This window comes from Coregonus lavaretus, assembly GCF_964263955.1.
Source record: "Coregonus lavaretus genome assembly, chromosome: 31".
NCBI lineage: Eukaryota > Metazoa > Chordata > Actinopteri > Salmoniformes > Salmonidae > Coregonus > Coregonus lavaretus.
Genome location: NC_140018.1, coordinates 31,329,879 through 31,347,022, shown reverse-complemented (window position 1 = coordinate 31,347,022; position 17,144 = coordinate 31,329,879). Strand labels below are relative to the sequence as shown.

Here is a 17,144-nt window from a genome sequence, read left to right as displayed (position 1 = left end):
CTGTCCTTACCATGTGATTCCTCCGTCTTGAAGACCCTGAAGAGGCGGCTGGCCATGAAGCCAAACTCCCTCTCACAGGCATCAGACAGGGTGGCTATCATCTCTGCCAGGCTGGTCTCTCCTCCCACACTGGACAGACGGTTGTAGTCCGTGAACAGGAACCTGCAGGGACACAACAGTAGAGGGAGAGGAGTGGACACAAACTACAACTTAGAAAGGCTTTATATGGAATTCATAAAGTCTCCATGAGCACTACATAAATAATTCGTAAATACTTTACAAACCAAGGCATTTAATGAAGTGATATAAAAAAAAGTTAATTACATCCAGGACTGATGTGATAAATACGGCATGTGATTGTAGTGTAGATTTCTGGCTTTGCCAAGAGGGGTTTGGTAGTGATTTTGGGTGGGTGAGGAGGGTTGTGTATACCAGATGGGCAGAGCACAGGTGGTCTGTGTGTGTGTGTGTGTGTGTGTGTGTGTGTGTGTGTGTGTGTGTGTTATACCTGACTGGCAGGGCGCGGGTGGTCTGTGTGTGTGTGTGTGTGTGTGTGTGTGTGTGTGTGTGTGTGTGTGTGTGTGTGTGTGTGTGTGTGTGTGTGTGTGTGTGTGTGTTATACCTGACTGGCAGGGCGCGGGTGGTCTGTGTGTGTGTGTGTGTGTGTGTGTGTGTGTGTGTGTGTTATACCTGACTGGCAGGGCGCGGGTGGTCTGTTCGGGCAGGTCAGGGGGGTTGACGAACATCAGTTTGAGCAGCAGCTCCAGGTAGCCAATGTGTCGTGCCAGACGGGTACTGATCACCCACGCCCAGTTCCAGTTCTCCCCCTCACGACGACTGCCAAAGTACACCACCACTACACAGAGAGGGAAACAGTTATCTCCTAACTGGATAATTAACAGCCACCACCACTACAGGACAAATGAAGACAGCCAGAGTTTAAAAACTGTTCCTGTGTCATTGAAAGTGTTTGGAAAAGCTAGTCAGTACAGAGAGAGACAGACTGTTAGAATGATCTCTTAACTGGATCATTAACAGTGTTTGGTAAACCAGTCAGTATAGTACATAGGCTATGTGTGTTAATATGGGGCGGCGCACAATTGGCCCAGCGTCGTCCAGGGTATGGGAGGGAATGGCCGGCAGGGATGTAGCTCAGTTGGCGTTTGCAACGCCAGGGTTGTGGGTTCGATTCCCACGGGGGGCCAGTATGAAAAAATTAAAATAAAATAATGTATGCACTCACTACCTGTAAGTCGCTCTGGATAAGAGCGTCTGCGAAATGACTAAAATGTAAAATGTAAAAATTGTAATATACTGTTTATTCAAGCATTAAGTCCAGTAAAAAGTATGAATCCTTTTTCTAATCTCCCTGCTATCCTAACTACATTGTTACCAGTCTTACGATATTGTTACTGGTATAATACTGCCCTCTAGTGTGGCACATGAAAATAACATAATCCTACTCGACTACTGGACTACATAGAAAATGGAGGACAAAATGACAGTCTCACTGAAGAAGACATAGACCAGGGCCAGCAGGCTCAGGGAGACGGCAATGGCCAGCGTGGGGTCGACAGTGAAGCCCAGGACCAGAGCTACAGAACCACACAGCAGCAGGGACAGGAACACCACAAGCCAGGAGAACTGGAACAACGGCTCCACCTGCTGGCCAGCAAATGTCTTCATCTCATCTGGAGAGGGGAAGAAAGGGGGAGAGGAAGAGGGGGTGAATGAGTTCATAAAATAATTTGTTAATATTAACAGCTATCTTATTATTAACATGTATAACATATTGTTAAAGGAGTATTTCACTATTTTACAATAGTGTGCAAAGCTGTCATCAAGGCAAAGGGTGGCTATTTGAAGAATCTCAAATATAAAATATATTTTGATTCGTTTAACACTTTTTTTTGTTACTACATGATTCCATATGTGTTATTTCATAGTTTTGATGTCTTCACTATTATTCTACAATGTAGAAAATAGTAAAAATAAAGAAAAACCCTTGAATGAGTAGGTGTGTCCAAACTTTTGACTGGTACTGTATATATTTATATTTTGAGATCGCAGACCCCACTTTGAGAACCCCTGCTATGAATAATACTCTAATTCTGTTTTAGTTCCATACCCTCCAGTTTCTTGAGCAGGAAGGACTTGCCGCTGCCCCACTGGGCGTACAAGCCCACACAGATGGGTGGCTGCATTGTGGGCTCACTGAGGATGTCTGCCAAGGCACTGCTGTACAGGTCATAACCCAGCATGTCTCCGTCAGACTCAGTAGGGGACAGGTGGCCTTGGATGGGACACAAGACAGATGGAATGAGGTTACTTAAAGCTCTACAATATCTACAATATTTACCGTTGATTTAGTTACAAGTCTACAATATTTATATAAGTAATATTGTCAGAGATAGACCTTATATAACAGAACAGCGGCTAAAATGTGACTCCCAGTTTTATCGACTCCATCACACAGGTAATGTCCCTTATGGTATTCTACTAGATTTTCACTGCCGAAAGTAACTGACTGAGCTTCCGGAGAGTAAGGAAACTCACGGGCTCCAAAGATCTGGGTGAGGATGCTCTTCTGGTGGCTGCAGTCGATATTGTAGGGCGTCTCGCCGGCCTTGTTGGGCCGGTACAGCAGGCGGCCATCTTTAGGGTTACGGAGGAGGAGCTCCGCCAGCCTGCGGCTCCGCCCACGTATGGCGATGTGGAGAGGGGTGTCGCCTCTCTAGTGGGAGACAAGTAGGATCAGACTTTATGTCTATATAACTTGAGTCTTTTTTACGTTCTGTATGCCATGTATATGGTTTATTATACATTACAAATGGGCATAGATAGATTATTGTACAGGTCGTTCGGATGCCAGGTTTAATAAAGGTTAAATGGCAAAATATGTTGTACCTTATCCACAGCTGACACCTTGGCTCCTTTGTCCAGCAGAAGCTCCACTATGTCAATATTCCTCATCTTAGTGGCCTTGATCAGAGGGCTCTCTGAATCCTGAGACAAGGCAACACATGATCATGGTGACTACAGTAGGTGGCTGTGTATGTGTCTGGGTTGTCACATAGTGAAATATGGTTATGGTTATTGTTTTTGTTGTTGCCTCTTACCTTGGTGCAGGTCTCTGTGTCTGGGTTGCACTGGAGGATATCTCTCACCATGGTGGCATTGCCTTTCTCCACGGCCCAGTACAGGGCTGTCTTGTTATCCTGCAAGAGGTCAAAATGTATTGTTGTAAGGCAGTTGAGGTGAATTGCATGTACTTTCTTCTATCATGTACTTTCTTCTATAATGTAGTGCTGTATGTCGCCGTCCCAAATGGCACCCTATCCCCTAAATAGTGCACTACTGTTGACCAGATCCCCTATGGGCCCTGGTCAACAGTAGTCCACTATATAGGGCAGCCTTTCTTTAAGTATGGGTTTGGGTCGCGGACCTGTTAATGGTGGGTTGAGACGTGTCAGAGTAAATGTACAGTGGGGGAAAAAAGTATTTAGTCAGCCACCAATTGTGCACGTTCTCCCACTTAAAAAGATGAGAGAGGCCTGTAATTTTCATCATAGGTACAACTCAACTATGACAGACAAATTGAGAAAAAAAAATCCTGAAAATCACATTGTAGGATTTTTAATGAATTTATTTGCAAATGATGGTGGAAAATAAGTATTTGGTCACCTACAAACAAGCACGATGTCTGGCTCTCACAGACCTGTAACTTCTTCTGTAAGAGGCTCCTCTGTCCTCCACTCGTTACCTGTATTAATGGCACCTGTTTGAACTTGTTATCAGTATAAAAGACACCTGTCCACAACCTCAAACAGTCACACTCCAAACTCCACTATGGCCAAGACCAAAGAGCTGTCAAAGGACACCAGAAACAAAATTGTAGACCTGCACCAGGCTGGGAAGACTGAATCTGCAATAGGTAAGCAGCTTGGTTTGAAGAAATCAACTGTGGGAGCAATTATTAGGAAATGGAAGACATACAAGACCACTGATAATCTCCCTCGATCTGGGGCTCCACGCAAGATCTCACCCCGTGGGGTCAAAATGATCACAAGAACGGTGAGCTAAAATCCCAGACCATACGGGGGGACCTAGTGAATGACCTGCAGAGAGCTGGGACCAAAGTAACAAAGCCTACCATCAGTAACACACTACGCCGCCAGGGACTCAAATCCTGCAGTGCCAGACGTGTCCCCTGCTTAAGCCAGTACATGTCCAGGCCCGTCTGAAGTTTGCTAGAGTGCATTTGGATGATCCAGAAGAGGATTGGGAGAATGTCATATGGTCAGATGAAACCAAAATATAACTTTTTGGTAAAAACTTAACTCGTCGTGTTTGGAGGACAAAGAATGCTGAGTTGCATCCAAAGAACACCATACCTACTGTGAAGCATGGGGGTGGAAACATCATGCTTTGGGGCTGTTTTTCTGCAAAGGGACCAGGACGACTGATCCGTGTAAAGGAAAGAATGAATGGGACCATGTATCGTGAGATTTTGAGTGAAAACCTCCTTCCATCTGGATAAGAGCGTCTGCTAAATGACTAAAAATGTTTAAAAAATGAAACGTGGCTGGATCTTTCAGCATGACAATGATCCCAAACACACTGCCCGGGCAACGAAGGAGTGGCTTCGTAAGAAGCATTTCAAGGTCATGGAGTGGCCTAGCCAGTCTCCAGATCTCAACCCCATAGAAAATCTTTGGAGGGAGTTGAAAGTCTGTGTTGCCCAGCGACAGCCCCAAAACATCACTGCTCTAGAGGAGATCTGCATGGAGGAATGGGCCAACATACCAGCAACAGTGTGTGAAAACCTTGTGAAGACTTACAGAAAACGTTTGACCTGTGTCATTGCCAACAAAGGGTATATAACAAAGTATTGAGAAACTTTTGTTATTGACCAAATACTTATTTTCCACCATAATTTGCAAATAAATTCATTAAAAATCCTACAATGTGATTTTCAGGATTTTTTTTCTCAATTTGTCTGTCATAGTTGAGGTGTACCTATGATGAAAATTACAGGCCTCTCTCATCTTTTTAAGTGGGAGAACTTGCACAATTGGTGGCTGACTAAATACTTTTTTTCCCCACTGTATAATAATTTTTTTATACTGCAACTGTGCTCTCTGTTCAGTGCGCTTTCTGCTTTGCAGCGGTGTCTGGTCAGTTTGGCAGCAGCGCAAGTGGGAGGGAGATGTGCGTATGCTTCGTGGTTTACCGGGTCTTTTCTCTGCAGTTTTCTTGACAATCACTCCGTGACCCACATGCTGCAGCGCTGTCATTCAGCACAAGATGATGTGCTGTCAGCCACTAACTTGTCATTCCCACTCGCCATCACTCACCACTGTCATCGAATGGACTCAAGCTAGCCACAACTTCTGACTAAGCTCAATCGTCATGAAACGCAAATACAGCAATGAGTTTCTCTCTCTTGGTTTCACACAAACTTTGAGAAATAACGAGGAGCGCCCACAATGTGTTTTGTGCGGGGAAGTGCTTAGTAATGAGTCGCTCAAAACGAACACATTAAAACGACACGTCCTAACCTAACAACCCAGGGAGTTCCTTCAGAACAGGGCAGAATGCTTCAGGAAACAGTGTTTCGACATTGGAAGAGTAAGTCAGCTAGCAAGGCAATGTTGTCATTTTATAACAGGTGATGATTATTATCTCTGATAGTAGTCGATGTGAGTTTCTCTTTCAAACAATCCCCTTGTACACAGCTAATAGCTAGCTAGCTAACGTTAACGTTAGCCAAAGCAAGGTAGCTAGCTACTGATAGTGCAACCCTAAGTAACAGTACAGATGATAAATTATCAGGTCTACCGTACATCTTACTGTAGAAATGACTGTTGAAAACAAGTCTAGGTTGGAACTGTTGCTGTTAAAACTGAACTGGAATAAACTGATTGAAGCAAGATGCTTTTTGAGGCAAACACACTCACACAGTTCTGGGTTGCTCATCTACAGCAGGAAGCGGTCTCCTGCCTGAATGAGAAAGCAGTAGATATTCTGATCCAGCTTGGCACCACATACCTATGCAAGTCAGGGTACTCAACTCTGGCATATTTAAAAAACAAGTACAGAAACAGACTCAATGCTGAGCATAACCTCTGGGTTGCACTGTCAAAAACTGAGCCCAGAATAGACCTGCTTGTTGAAAACTTCAACCAGCCACACACCTCTCATTAGGACTGTGTGTGTTTGTGTGTGTGCGTGTGTGTGTTTGTGTGTGTGTTTTCTGGTCTACTGTATGATGTGATCAATCAGTTTATTCCAGTTCAGAATTATAATGATTTCTTGTATTTTAACAGCAACAGTTCCAATCGAGACAGATATGTAAGAGTGTTTTTAATGGGGGGAAATAAACATGAATAGCTATTTATTATATTTTTATTTGTTTTTGTCTATATTGCATTTATTTGAGGCATAAGCGCAATGAAATGTACCAATATGTACGTATAGTCACATGTTTTCATAAGCTTGGGTACCAGGAAAACACAGAATTTCTAATTTGGGACCCAGGCTGAATAAGTTTAAGAACCCCTGATATAGGGTATAGAGTTCAATTTGGGATGCACGGTATGTGTCTGATCTGAAGTAGCCAGGTGTCAGACTCCTTACCTGTCCTCTGATGTCGATGTCAGCGTATTTGTGCAGCAGAGCCTTCACTATCTCCACATGGCCTCCTCTCACTGCTCCGATAAGCACTGTGTCTCCACTCTGCAAAACAAACACACACACACAATAGGTCATAGGTCAGCATACAGCATATACATTACATCCACATCTCAATACAGCACCTATAATACAAAGTATGTGTCTGTGTGTGTGCTCCTTTGCCCACCCTGTCTGGTATGTTGACGTAGGTGCCAGCGTCCAGCAGGTCCTGTACTATCTCAGTGTAGCCCTCCTTGGCAGCGATCATCAGGGCTGTGTTGCCATCCTTGTCCGTCATGTTCACGTTAGGGTTCCTCTTCAGAAGCTCCTTCACCACCTCAGTGAAACCTCCCTTCACTGCCACGATCAGAGCTGTCATCGAGTTCTACAGGGGGTGGGACGGAGAGAGGGAGGGAGGGAAGGAAGGAGGGAGAGGAGATATGCAGGGAGGGAGGGAGAGAAACAGAACAAAGGGAGAAAGGAGAGACAGAGAGAAAGACAGGAAAGAATGAGGAGAGGCGTAGAGAGAGCTGTGTGATGATATTAAATCCAAATAACTACGCTTGATGTACAAAGCCTTTCTCTCTGACTTTAAACAGATGATAGGGCCTCCCGAGTGGTGCAGCGGTCTAAGGCACTGCAGTGCTTGAGGCATCACTACAGATCCGGGTTCAATCCCAGGCTGTGTCGCAGCCGGCTGTGACCGGGAGACCCATGAGGCGACGCACAATTGGCCCATCGTCATCCGGGTTAGGGGAGGGTTTGGCCGGCCGGGATGTCCATGTCCCATCGCGCTCTAGCGACTCCTGTGGCGGGCCGGGCGCATGCACACTGACACGGTCGCCAGTTGTACGGTGTTTCCTCCGACACATTGGTGCGGCTGGCTTCCGGGTTAAGCGAGCAGTGTGTCAAGAAGCAGTGCGGCTTGGCGGGGTCGTGTTTCGGAGGACGCATGGCTCTTGACCTTCGCCTCTCCCGAGTCCGTATGGAAGTTGCAGTGATGGGACAAGACCGTAACTACCAATTGGATATCCCGAAAAAAATAAACAGATGAACAGTGAGAGGTGTAGACCGCAGAACTAGAATACCGGTATGTATTAGAATGTCTGTTCATTAGAATGTTATTCTATTTCTATGGTGTAGACTGCAGACATACCGCCCCCTCCTGGTCGACATCGGCTCCGTTCTCCAGCAGGTGCATCACACAGTCAAAATGGCCCTTCCTGGCTGCCCAGATCAGAGGGGTAGTGCCGTACTGAGAGAGGGAAAGACACACACGGTTATCACAGGGTTATCCATACTGGCACAGGTCACTATTTCTGGCCAAACTGGGGCACCACTAACCCAAAGGCTGGCATTGCCCAGCCATGCTGCCCAATCTGTTGTCTCACCTTGTCAGAGCAGTTGACCTTGGCTCCATTCTCCAGCAGGACCTGGACGATTTCAGCATGACCTCTGCCTGCTGCCCAGATGATGGGGTAAACACTGTATTGCTGATGGCAGAGAGAGAGAGAGAGAGAGAGAGAGAGAGAGAGAGAGAGAGAGAGAGAGAGAGAGAGAGAGAGAGAGAGAGAGAGAGAGAGACAGAGAGAGAGAGTGAGACAGAGAGAGAGAGAGACAGAGAGAGAGAGAGAGAGAGAGAGAGAGAGAGAGAGAGAGAGAGAGACAGAAAGAGAGAGAGAGAGAGAGACAGAGAGAGAGAGAGAGAGAGAGAGAGAGAGAGAGAGAGAGAGAGAGAGAGACAGAGAGAGAAACGGAGAGAGAGAGAGAGAGAGAGAGAGAGAGAGAGAGAGAGAGAGAGAGAGAGAGAGAGAGAGAGAGAGAGAGAGAGAGAGATATGTGTATAATACATTGGGAGTAGCCATGAATTAAAGGCCGCCCACAGGAGGGAATGCAGTCCCTAGGTGTGGTTGTTTCCAGGAGCATGGGGGTAATGGAGTCTGATACGTTGGAAGTTGCGGGAAACAATATGGACGCCTGCCTCCTGGGCTCCACCACCTCCAGTGCCTTTTGTTACTGTTGTGTTATTTGGTATGATTTATATTCTTTATTGAGGAAAAATGTAGTTACTACGACTGTGATTGTCTCACCTAGCTATCTTAAGATGAATGCATTTTACATTTTAGTCATTTTAAGCAGACAGTAGTTTGTGCATACATTTTCATACAGGTCCCCCGTGGGAATCGAACCCGCAGCAAGCGTCATACTCTACCAACTGAGCCACACGGGACCACTAACAGTAAGTTGCTCTGGAGAAGAGCATCTGCTAAATGACTCAAATGTAAAATGTCTGAGACGGGTCATGATGACTGCTCACCTGTCCAGTAGTGTTGGGGTTGGCTCCTTGGTCAAGGAGAACCTTGGTTACCTCCACACGGCCCTTGTAGGCAGTCCACATCAGGGCCGTCCAGCCTCCCTGCAGAACACCAAACACACAACCTCAATTACTGTACAAAAACATTATCCTGCACACATTACAGTACCTTTAGGGCTTTGCATGCAAAAACATTACAAACCTAGCCTGTACAATTGGAAAGCCTGTACATTGAATAGTTCTGTGTTTTCATTGAAAGTACTAACTGAAGCGGACTGAACAAGCATACAAGTTCATACAATCACCAACACATTACAGTTATTACTGATTGTGGCCAGTTGAACTGATTGAGCGTCTCACCATGTCTCTGTGTTCTATGTAAGCACTGCTGTCTAGCAGCTCCTTCACCACATCTACATGGCCCTCCTTAGCAGCACAGATCAGGGCAGACCAGCAGTCCTGAGGGAAGGAGAATACCACATCACGTTATACCGGTCACCATGGAAACAGGGAGACGACCGTGACTACCGTTACCATGGAGACCTCAGGCAGAGTTCACAATGATTGGCACATTCCCAATGATTGTAATACTGAACTGAAGGTATTCGTGTCGGCCTTGAAATGAACGTGTGTATGTGCTCTCCTACTCACCACATCGTCCAGGTTAACATTGGCTCCTCTCCTGATGAGCTCCTGTACAATCTCAATACTGCCCTGCTCTGAAGCCAGCATCAAGGGCGTCTGCCCATTCTGGTAGGGAGGGGACAAAGGCAAGCAATTAGAAAGACCTAACACAATGAATTCTCTTTCTTTATACAGTAATAGACCAAATCTTCATTAGACTCTACCTTTTTAGACTGTGTTTCCCAACTGCCACCCTATTCTGTATATAGGGCACTACTTTTGAGCAGGACCCATAGAGCTCTGGTCAAAAGTAGCACACTATAAGGTGGTAGGGTGCCATTTAGGACACAGCCTAAACTCAGCAAAAAAAATAAACATCCCTTTTTCAGGACCGTGTCTTTCAAAGATAATTAGTAAAAATCCAAATAACTTCACAGATCTTCATTGTAAAGGGTTTAAACACTGTTTCCCATGCTTGTTCAATGAACCAATAACAATGAATGAACATGCACCTGTGGAACGGTCGTTAAGACACTAACAGTAGAAAGAGGCCTTTCTATTGACTCTGAAAAACACCAAAAGAAAGATGCCCAGGGTCCCTGCTCATCTGTGTGAATGTGCCTTAGGCATGCTGCAAGGAGGCATGATGTGGCCAGGGCAATAAATTGCAATGTCCGTACTGTGAGACGCCTAAGACAGCGCTACAGGGAGACAGGACGGACAGCTGATCGTCCTCGCAGTGGCAGACCACGTGTAACAACACCTGCACAGGATCGGTACATCCGAACGTCACATCTGCGGGACAGGTACAGGATGGCAATAACAACTGCCCGAGTTACACCAGCAACGCCCAATCCCTCCATCAGTGCTCAGACTGTCCACAATAGGCTGAGAGAGACTGGACTGAGGGCTTGTAGGCCTGTTGTAAGGCAGGTCCTCACCAGACATCACCGGCAACAACGTCGCCTATGGGCACAAACCCACCGTCGCTGGACCAGACAGGACTGGCAAAAGTTGCTCTTCACTGACGAGTCGCGGTTTTGTCTCACAAGGGGTGATGGTCGGATTCGCGTTTATTGTCGAAGGAATGAGCGTTACACCGAGGCCTGTACTCTGGAGCGGGATCGATTTGCAGGTGGAGGGTCTGTCATGGTCTGGGGCGGTGTGTCACAGCATCATCGGACTGAGCTTATTGTCATTGCAGGCAATCTCAATGCTGTGCGTTACAGGGAAGACATCCTCCTCCCTCATGTGGTACCCTTCCTGCAGGCTCATCCTTAAATGACCCTCCAGCATGACAATGCCACCAGCCATACTGCTAGTTCTGTGCGTGATTTCCTGCAAGACAGGAATGTCAGTGTTCTGCCATGGCCAGCGAAGAGCCCGGATCTCAATCCCATTGAGCACGTCTGGGACCTGTTGGTTCGGAGAGTGAGGGCTAGGGCCATTCCCCCCAGAAATGTCCAGGAACTTGCAGGTGCCTTCGTGGAAGAGTGGGGTAACATCTAACAGCAAGAACTGGCAAATCTGGTGCAGTCCATGAGGAGGAGATGCACTGCAGTACTTAAAACAGCTGGTGGCCACACCAGATACTGACTGTTTCTTTAGATTTTGACCCACCCTTTGTTCAGGGACACATTATTCCATTTCTGTTAGTCACAAGTCTGTGGAACTTGTTCAGTTTATGTCTCAGTTGTTGAATCTTGTTATGTTCATACAAATATTTACACATGTTAAGTATGCTGAAAATAAACGCAGTTGACAGTGAGAGGACGTTTCTTTTTTTGCTGAGTTTATAGATTAGTAGACCTGTAGGCCTGTTAGATAGTATGAGGATACTCACGTCACTTCTGCCGTCCACCTCCTTGAACTTGTCCAGGTGGGCCTTGAGTGCTGCCAGGTTCTCCTCCTCCACGTAGCTGAAGAGGTTCTGGATTGCCAGAGTGGTCATCTTGATGGAGGTGGTGGTGTCCATGGCTGCAGCTACTTCTCCTCACCACCACTGCACCTGCATGGTGAGAGATCATAGAAATAGAATGCTTCACTCCAATGCGTACACACAAAATGGCTGCCAAACCACCCATTATGGCATAATTGACTTGGATGGGAACCCCCGTTCTACTCATTCTAGTTGTGTGGGAGAAAGACAGGATACTAGTCATGGGAAGCTAACAAAAATGTAATAAACACAATAGATAGCCTAGCTCCAATAACAGCACCGCACATGCTTTTCCCCTCACTTGTTATAGGCTACCTTTCATTTATAAAAGGCTAGCCTATATCTACAGTTTTATATAAAAAGCAGTGTGAAACAGTGAGTGGGTGGTGACCATAGAAACAGAATGAATAGAACGTGCTTGGAACCGCTGACCATGGGGAGCTCCATTCTATTCATTATAATTCTATGGTGGGTGGTGACTGTGTGAGATGGAGATGTAACAGAGCACATAGCCTTGTTATTTGACCCTGGCAGCCAGCCAGTGGGTCAACTCACTCCAGTGCTACCTGGCCCAGGCCTAGGCCTAGCTATCTCCTGACAGATGCAAGCAATTTCACACTCAGAGAATCAAGGCCACTCACTCACTACTTTGGTGACAGGATTTTTACCCAGGCAGTCACAGCAGGAAGAGTTGAAAGAGATGTTTACTTGGTTTATTCAAGTTCTCCTGGCTGCTATCATCATCTGCCATGCATTTATTTTCTCACTCAGAGAATAGCCTCTGCTTGGCAATGCACACAGTCTTCTTCCTATTTTAGCGGCACACAAAATGGCAGCTAGTCTAATTTGGTTTTTAGTCTTCTCAAAGCATGTGCTGTTATTAGTGCTAGGCTGTATAACGTGTTATTACAATGTTATTATCCATTCGTTTTTGGCATAGAAACAAATACATATATATATATAGTAGCATGTCATACTAGACATTCACTGGTAACACACCAATGGAATAGAAAATATTACAACCCAAAAATATATCAATGAAAACCAATGTCCACAACTTACCTACCCTATTGACAGGCTCTTTGGGGAAGATTATAGGCTAGGTAGGCAGCAGGCCTAAGTGATTTATTTTCCTGGCCTAACCATTAACACAAGTTGTATTAATCATCATCCATAATTAGGGCTGTGATGGTCATCGAATTCTGGATGACGGTAATTGTCCAGCCAAATGACCGCGGTCTCCGTAATAACCGTTCGAATAGCGGTCACCTCTCCTCCGCTCCTGACTGCAGTCATGTCTAGATGGGTACAGCTTATATCAAATGTTTGCATTTTAGCTAACCCTAACCCTTCTCCTAACCTTGACCTAATTCTCCTAACCTACAACGTTAATTATCCTAACCTGCTACGAAAAGTCAATTTTGACATTAGCTGTATCCCATCCAGACAAAACCCCTGACTGCATGTGCTGCCATAGCTACAACACCTTGCTTGTTTCAGCAAGGAGCAACAACATTTCATGTTGTTAAGAGTCCATGTTACCGCAGAAACCGACTCAACCGCATTAATGCCAAGCCGTCCCATCTTCGGTCAGTATTATTATTATTCTTTTAAGGTTATTTTATTTTCATGATGGTCTTGTCCATAACCGTCGTTACATGGTTATTCGGTAATTGTGCCAGCCCTATCCATAATGTAATCTCTCCATAAAACTGGTCAGTTTTATTACAGTAACTATATTCCTATCCAACACAATAGAGGCAAATACAGAAAATTTTGCCAGCCAAGCCTACAGTGTAACCTTAACACGCGTGGCAGGACGCACTTAATCAAGGCTCAAAAACAAACCCATTCTGTATGACATGAAACAATGACTAGCTTAACCAGCCTGGCCCTGCTGGCAGGCTGACAGCCAGTAAAAAAGCATTCCTTCAATCACCAAAGAGAGAGCACAGCACACACCTTCCAGCATTCCACCACACAACACCCACTGCCTGTTGCAGCAACAGTAACACAACAGCTGGAAGCAGCAACAAAATGGAGGCAAGGCAGCCAGCAAAACATCGAAACACATCACCGTGTGCTGCACTGCTGCCAATACCATTAACCTGTCGGCTGTCGCAAACAGACAGAGGACAAGGCGCAATTATTACACTTTTACAACCGTGCAATCTTACCTATGGGAAAAATAGGCCTACTGTTCTCTATGTGGGTTGTTTTTTGCTACTGTCATTTCACTCTGTAGCTTTTGCCTCCACATACACCGGCAAGACCTATTGACTAGGCTATTCTCCCTGGCTGTGGCTGCTGATATTGAATTATGTATGAGGATGAGGTACCACCCAGCCTCTCTGGCACATGCTCAGAGGTCATGGAACAGTGGAGCAACCAGGCCCAATATAGGCCAGCAGCACCACTGACCTAGAGACTATAATATAAATCAATTAAATGTATTTTATAAAGCCCTTATTACATCAGCAGTTGGTAACTTCAATACTCTGATGTAGGCCTAGCTGTGAGGATGGTTTGAACCGTTAAGACCTTCCTGTCTATCTGTGGTATACAACGAATAGCCTATAGCCCTAGATGGAATATGTAAGACATAGTACAGTATCAGTGGTATGCAGAGGATCAGGGTTTACGTTAACGCAGAATTCAGCTTTTTTTCGAGCAAAAAAAAAGATTAAATGCATAAGAAATATCTTGCTTCACTTCTCAACTTGGATGAGAACATGAACGGGTATTCTATCAGCAGAGCCCTCTGACTGATGGGTAGCTACTTTTCTCTGGTAAAATGGATGATTAACTTAAACCATTAGGAAATGTAGCTGCCTACAATCTTTCTATGATTAAAAAAAAGACCTTGCTTTTTCATTGAAAGCTAATTTACTTGTGTGGCTGCTAGCCAATTTGCGTTGCACTTATGATGTCATCTGATGAAAATTAAGCTATTTTCTGCCGAATGTATTTTATGTGAAGTAAAAATATAGTTGCATACCCCTGATCACTCTATGGATAAAAAAAAAAACACTGTTGACCTTTAATATAAAATACAGGTGAAATGGTTTTCACTTTATTGTTTTTTTGACCAATCAGTTCAGCTCATAAAAAAATCTGATGTTAAAAGATCTGATGTGATTGGTCAAATGACCAATTAGTCGAAAAAAGATCAGAATTGGGTTGCCTGTGTGAACGCAGCCAGGCTATAAATATGAATATTGAATGTTGAAACTAATGCAGTGTCTCTGTATGTTGAGACTAGGCTCTATCTATTTATGTTTTGTGCTTCTCTGTCAGAAAGCAAAAGTACTGCAAAGTAAACATAGAGAAATTACATATAAGCTTGGTTGGTACCTCAAAATAACTTAAAATAATAATGCAACGTTTTGAAATGAGAGATTTACGTCAAAATTATGCATAGTTTATGTGCATACTATGTGTGACACCACTTGTTGTTTTGATACGATTCATCAGGCTACTAAACTCATCATCATCATCATCATCAGGATGTATAAAAAATGACTCGTTCGATCGACCAATAGTGGCTAGCTAATTTCAATATCCAACAACATTTAGATCTACCGTATCTAGCAGCTAGCTATTTATACCTATCGAATGTTAGCTACCTAAACCATCGAATGGTAGCTTAGAGCGCGAGATATCACATCTTCTGAAAGAAAATAAATAGCTAGCTTTTCGTTCCTGACTGCGACCATTATTGATTGCTGTATTTTGAATAAATATCAATGACCATAATTAGTTGATAACATTTATTTGATAGCGAATATGACATTTGCTAGACGGCCAGATCTCAGACAAGAGAACATTCTGACCGGCTCGAGCTGTCAATCAAACGGCATCGATCAAAGGAAGACGCATTTTGATGCTCATATGTGAGAAATTGAGATTCTCAGTCACATACCTCTGGATAAAAACGAATATAAATGTTCCACACTTCGGTGTAGTCGTCTCAATCCTCGATTTATATGCGTGTAAAGGCTCACAGGCTATTTATTCCCCATCCTCGACAACAGCCATTTTAGTGGACCAGAAAAATTCAGCACGTCAGTGTGGTTTCCTCACTGTTCGTCAACTCATCGTCCCCGCCTACAAACTGTGACGTATGGGAGCTATGAGAAGAAAATGCTGGGGAGGTGCGGGGTCGCTACTGTACAAACTGAATTAGCCATTTACTTAAACTGCAACGTCAAGAATTATCATATTTTATTACCTGACTAGGAAATATTTAATATTATGTCAAAGCTTTTTATTTGTGCTGTGGATGTGTTACACATTTCAAGTTATTGGTCTCATAAATTCCCTTTTTTGGTTTCACATTCATTCTCGATCCTAATTTACAAAGGAGCTGCCGTTTTGTTGGGAGGAAAATAACACGTTTTACCAGGCTGACTAATTAATGGTTATTATTTTATGTTGGGTCGAAGTCCAACATTTTATGTGGAGAGTAAAGGGCATGTGCTGAGCTGTAATGCTGCTATAGCCTGGGTAGCAGTTAGCCTAGGTATCCGCTAGATGGCAGCATTAATCAATGGTCTCTGAAGGCAGTGTATAGGTTTATGCACCTGGCAGAAATATTCAATAGCTTCTGATAATCTACACTGACTATGGCTAGGTTTCCATCCAATTGGCGACAGATTTTCATGCAAATATTCTAGAATCTACGGAAATCCAGTTCAGAGAGGGCATATGAATACAATTTAAATGTCCCTTGTTATGTCGAGATCACAATTTTGTTAAGTTGCGTCAATTCAAATCTGGTATAGGAACAAAAAGAGGTCAATACACGTCTTCTAAAATAGACTAGTATTTTAATTAATGCAAACACTTGAATGGTAAATATGATGTTCGTATATACGGGCCCACTGAAAAACCACGCAGGGCAGTCAGAGAACTGAGCTTTTGTTATAAATTCTTCTTTAAATACTCTGACAGAGATAGTTCCCGCTCCCTGCTGGGCCTGTCAGAGTAGAGGCTGGGTGTGGTTTAAACTTACCCAACCTATCGATGGCGCACAGGCTGGTCCCATCCCCTTGGGGGCCAAACACGAATATAATGGGATTTTATAATCCCAATTTGCTTATTGACATGTACCCCACCCATTGGCTACGTCCCTAACCCTTATTTTGAATCTGACAGTCTGCCCTTCTCTGACTCCCATTTTGTAGGCCACTTGTCTTTGACGGTCAGTATGTCGGGTCGCTTCTCTTCTCTTTTACTTCTTAACAATGGTAAGGGCATAGCACAATTGGTGGTGGATCTTGACATATCAAGACCATGGCAGAGACTATGATGCAACTCAAGTTATCCATATTCCCAAAAACCGCCAACCCTCTCCTGTCCTCAGTCTTTCTGCTTGGTACCACCCCATACTTACACCCTGAGAACACACTACAGTGATGATAGGTCGGGGTAGGAGATCTTCGTTAACAGAGGTGATCCCCAGACCCTATTGGTCCAGTTCTTCTCTCTAACTCTGCATGTGTTCTTACCTTTTTGCAGTGGGTAACGTGGACCCAGGTTGCTCTTTCTGCTATTCTAATGGCAAAGGCAGTGACCAATATAACCTGATAG

The 17,144-nt window shown here is 44.5% G+C and overlaps 1 protein-coding gene across 1 annotated transcript in view; it reads right to left on the bottom strand.

Annotated features, from left to right (window-relative positions):
- kidins220b (kinase D-interacting substrate 220b) overlaps positions 1 to 15,636 on the bottom strand; it is a 45,320-nt gene extending 29,684 nt beyond the window's left edge. The window contains exons 1-16 of the mRNA XM_084149117.1: positions 15,475 to 15,636; positions 11,457 to 11,621; positions 9,641 to 9,739; positions 9,350 to 9,448; positions 8,993 to 9,091; positions 8,067 to 8,168; positions 7,832 to 7,930; positions 6,863 to 7,060; positions 6,640 to 6,738; positions 3,120 to 3,218; positions 2,908 to 3,006; positions 2,557 to 2,734; positions 2,129 to 2,293; positions 1,512 to 1,691; positions 691 to 856; positions 11 to 162 (exon numbers count right to left, since the gene is read on the bottom strand). Of these exons, the coding sequence (XP_084005243.1) occupies positions 11 to 162; positions 691 to 856; positions 1,512 to 1,691; positions 2,129 to 2,293; positions 2,557 to 2,734; positions 2,908 to 3,006; positions 3,120 to 3,218; positions 6,640 to 6,738; positions 6,863 to 7,060; positions 7,832 to 7,930; positions 8,067 to 8,168; positions 8,993 to 9,091; positions 9,350 to 9,448; positions 9,641 to 9,739; positions 11,457 to 11,588 (1,966 nt within the window). The 5' untranslated portion in view covers positions 11,589 to 11,621; positions 15,475 to 15,636. The remainder of the gene's footprint in view (positions 1 to 10; positions 163 to 690; positions 857 to 1,511; positions 1,692 to 2,128; positions 2,294 to 2,556; positions 2,735 to 2,907; positions 3,007 to 3,119; positions 3,219 to 6,639; positions 6,739 to 6,862; positions 7,061 to 7,831; positions 7,931 to 8,066; positions 8,169 to 8,992; positions 9,092 to 9,349; positions 9,449 to 9,640; positions 9,740 to 11,456; positions 11,622 to 15,474) is intronic.
- Positions 15,637 to 17,144: the final 1,508 nt, after the last annotated feature.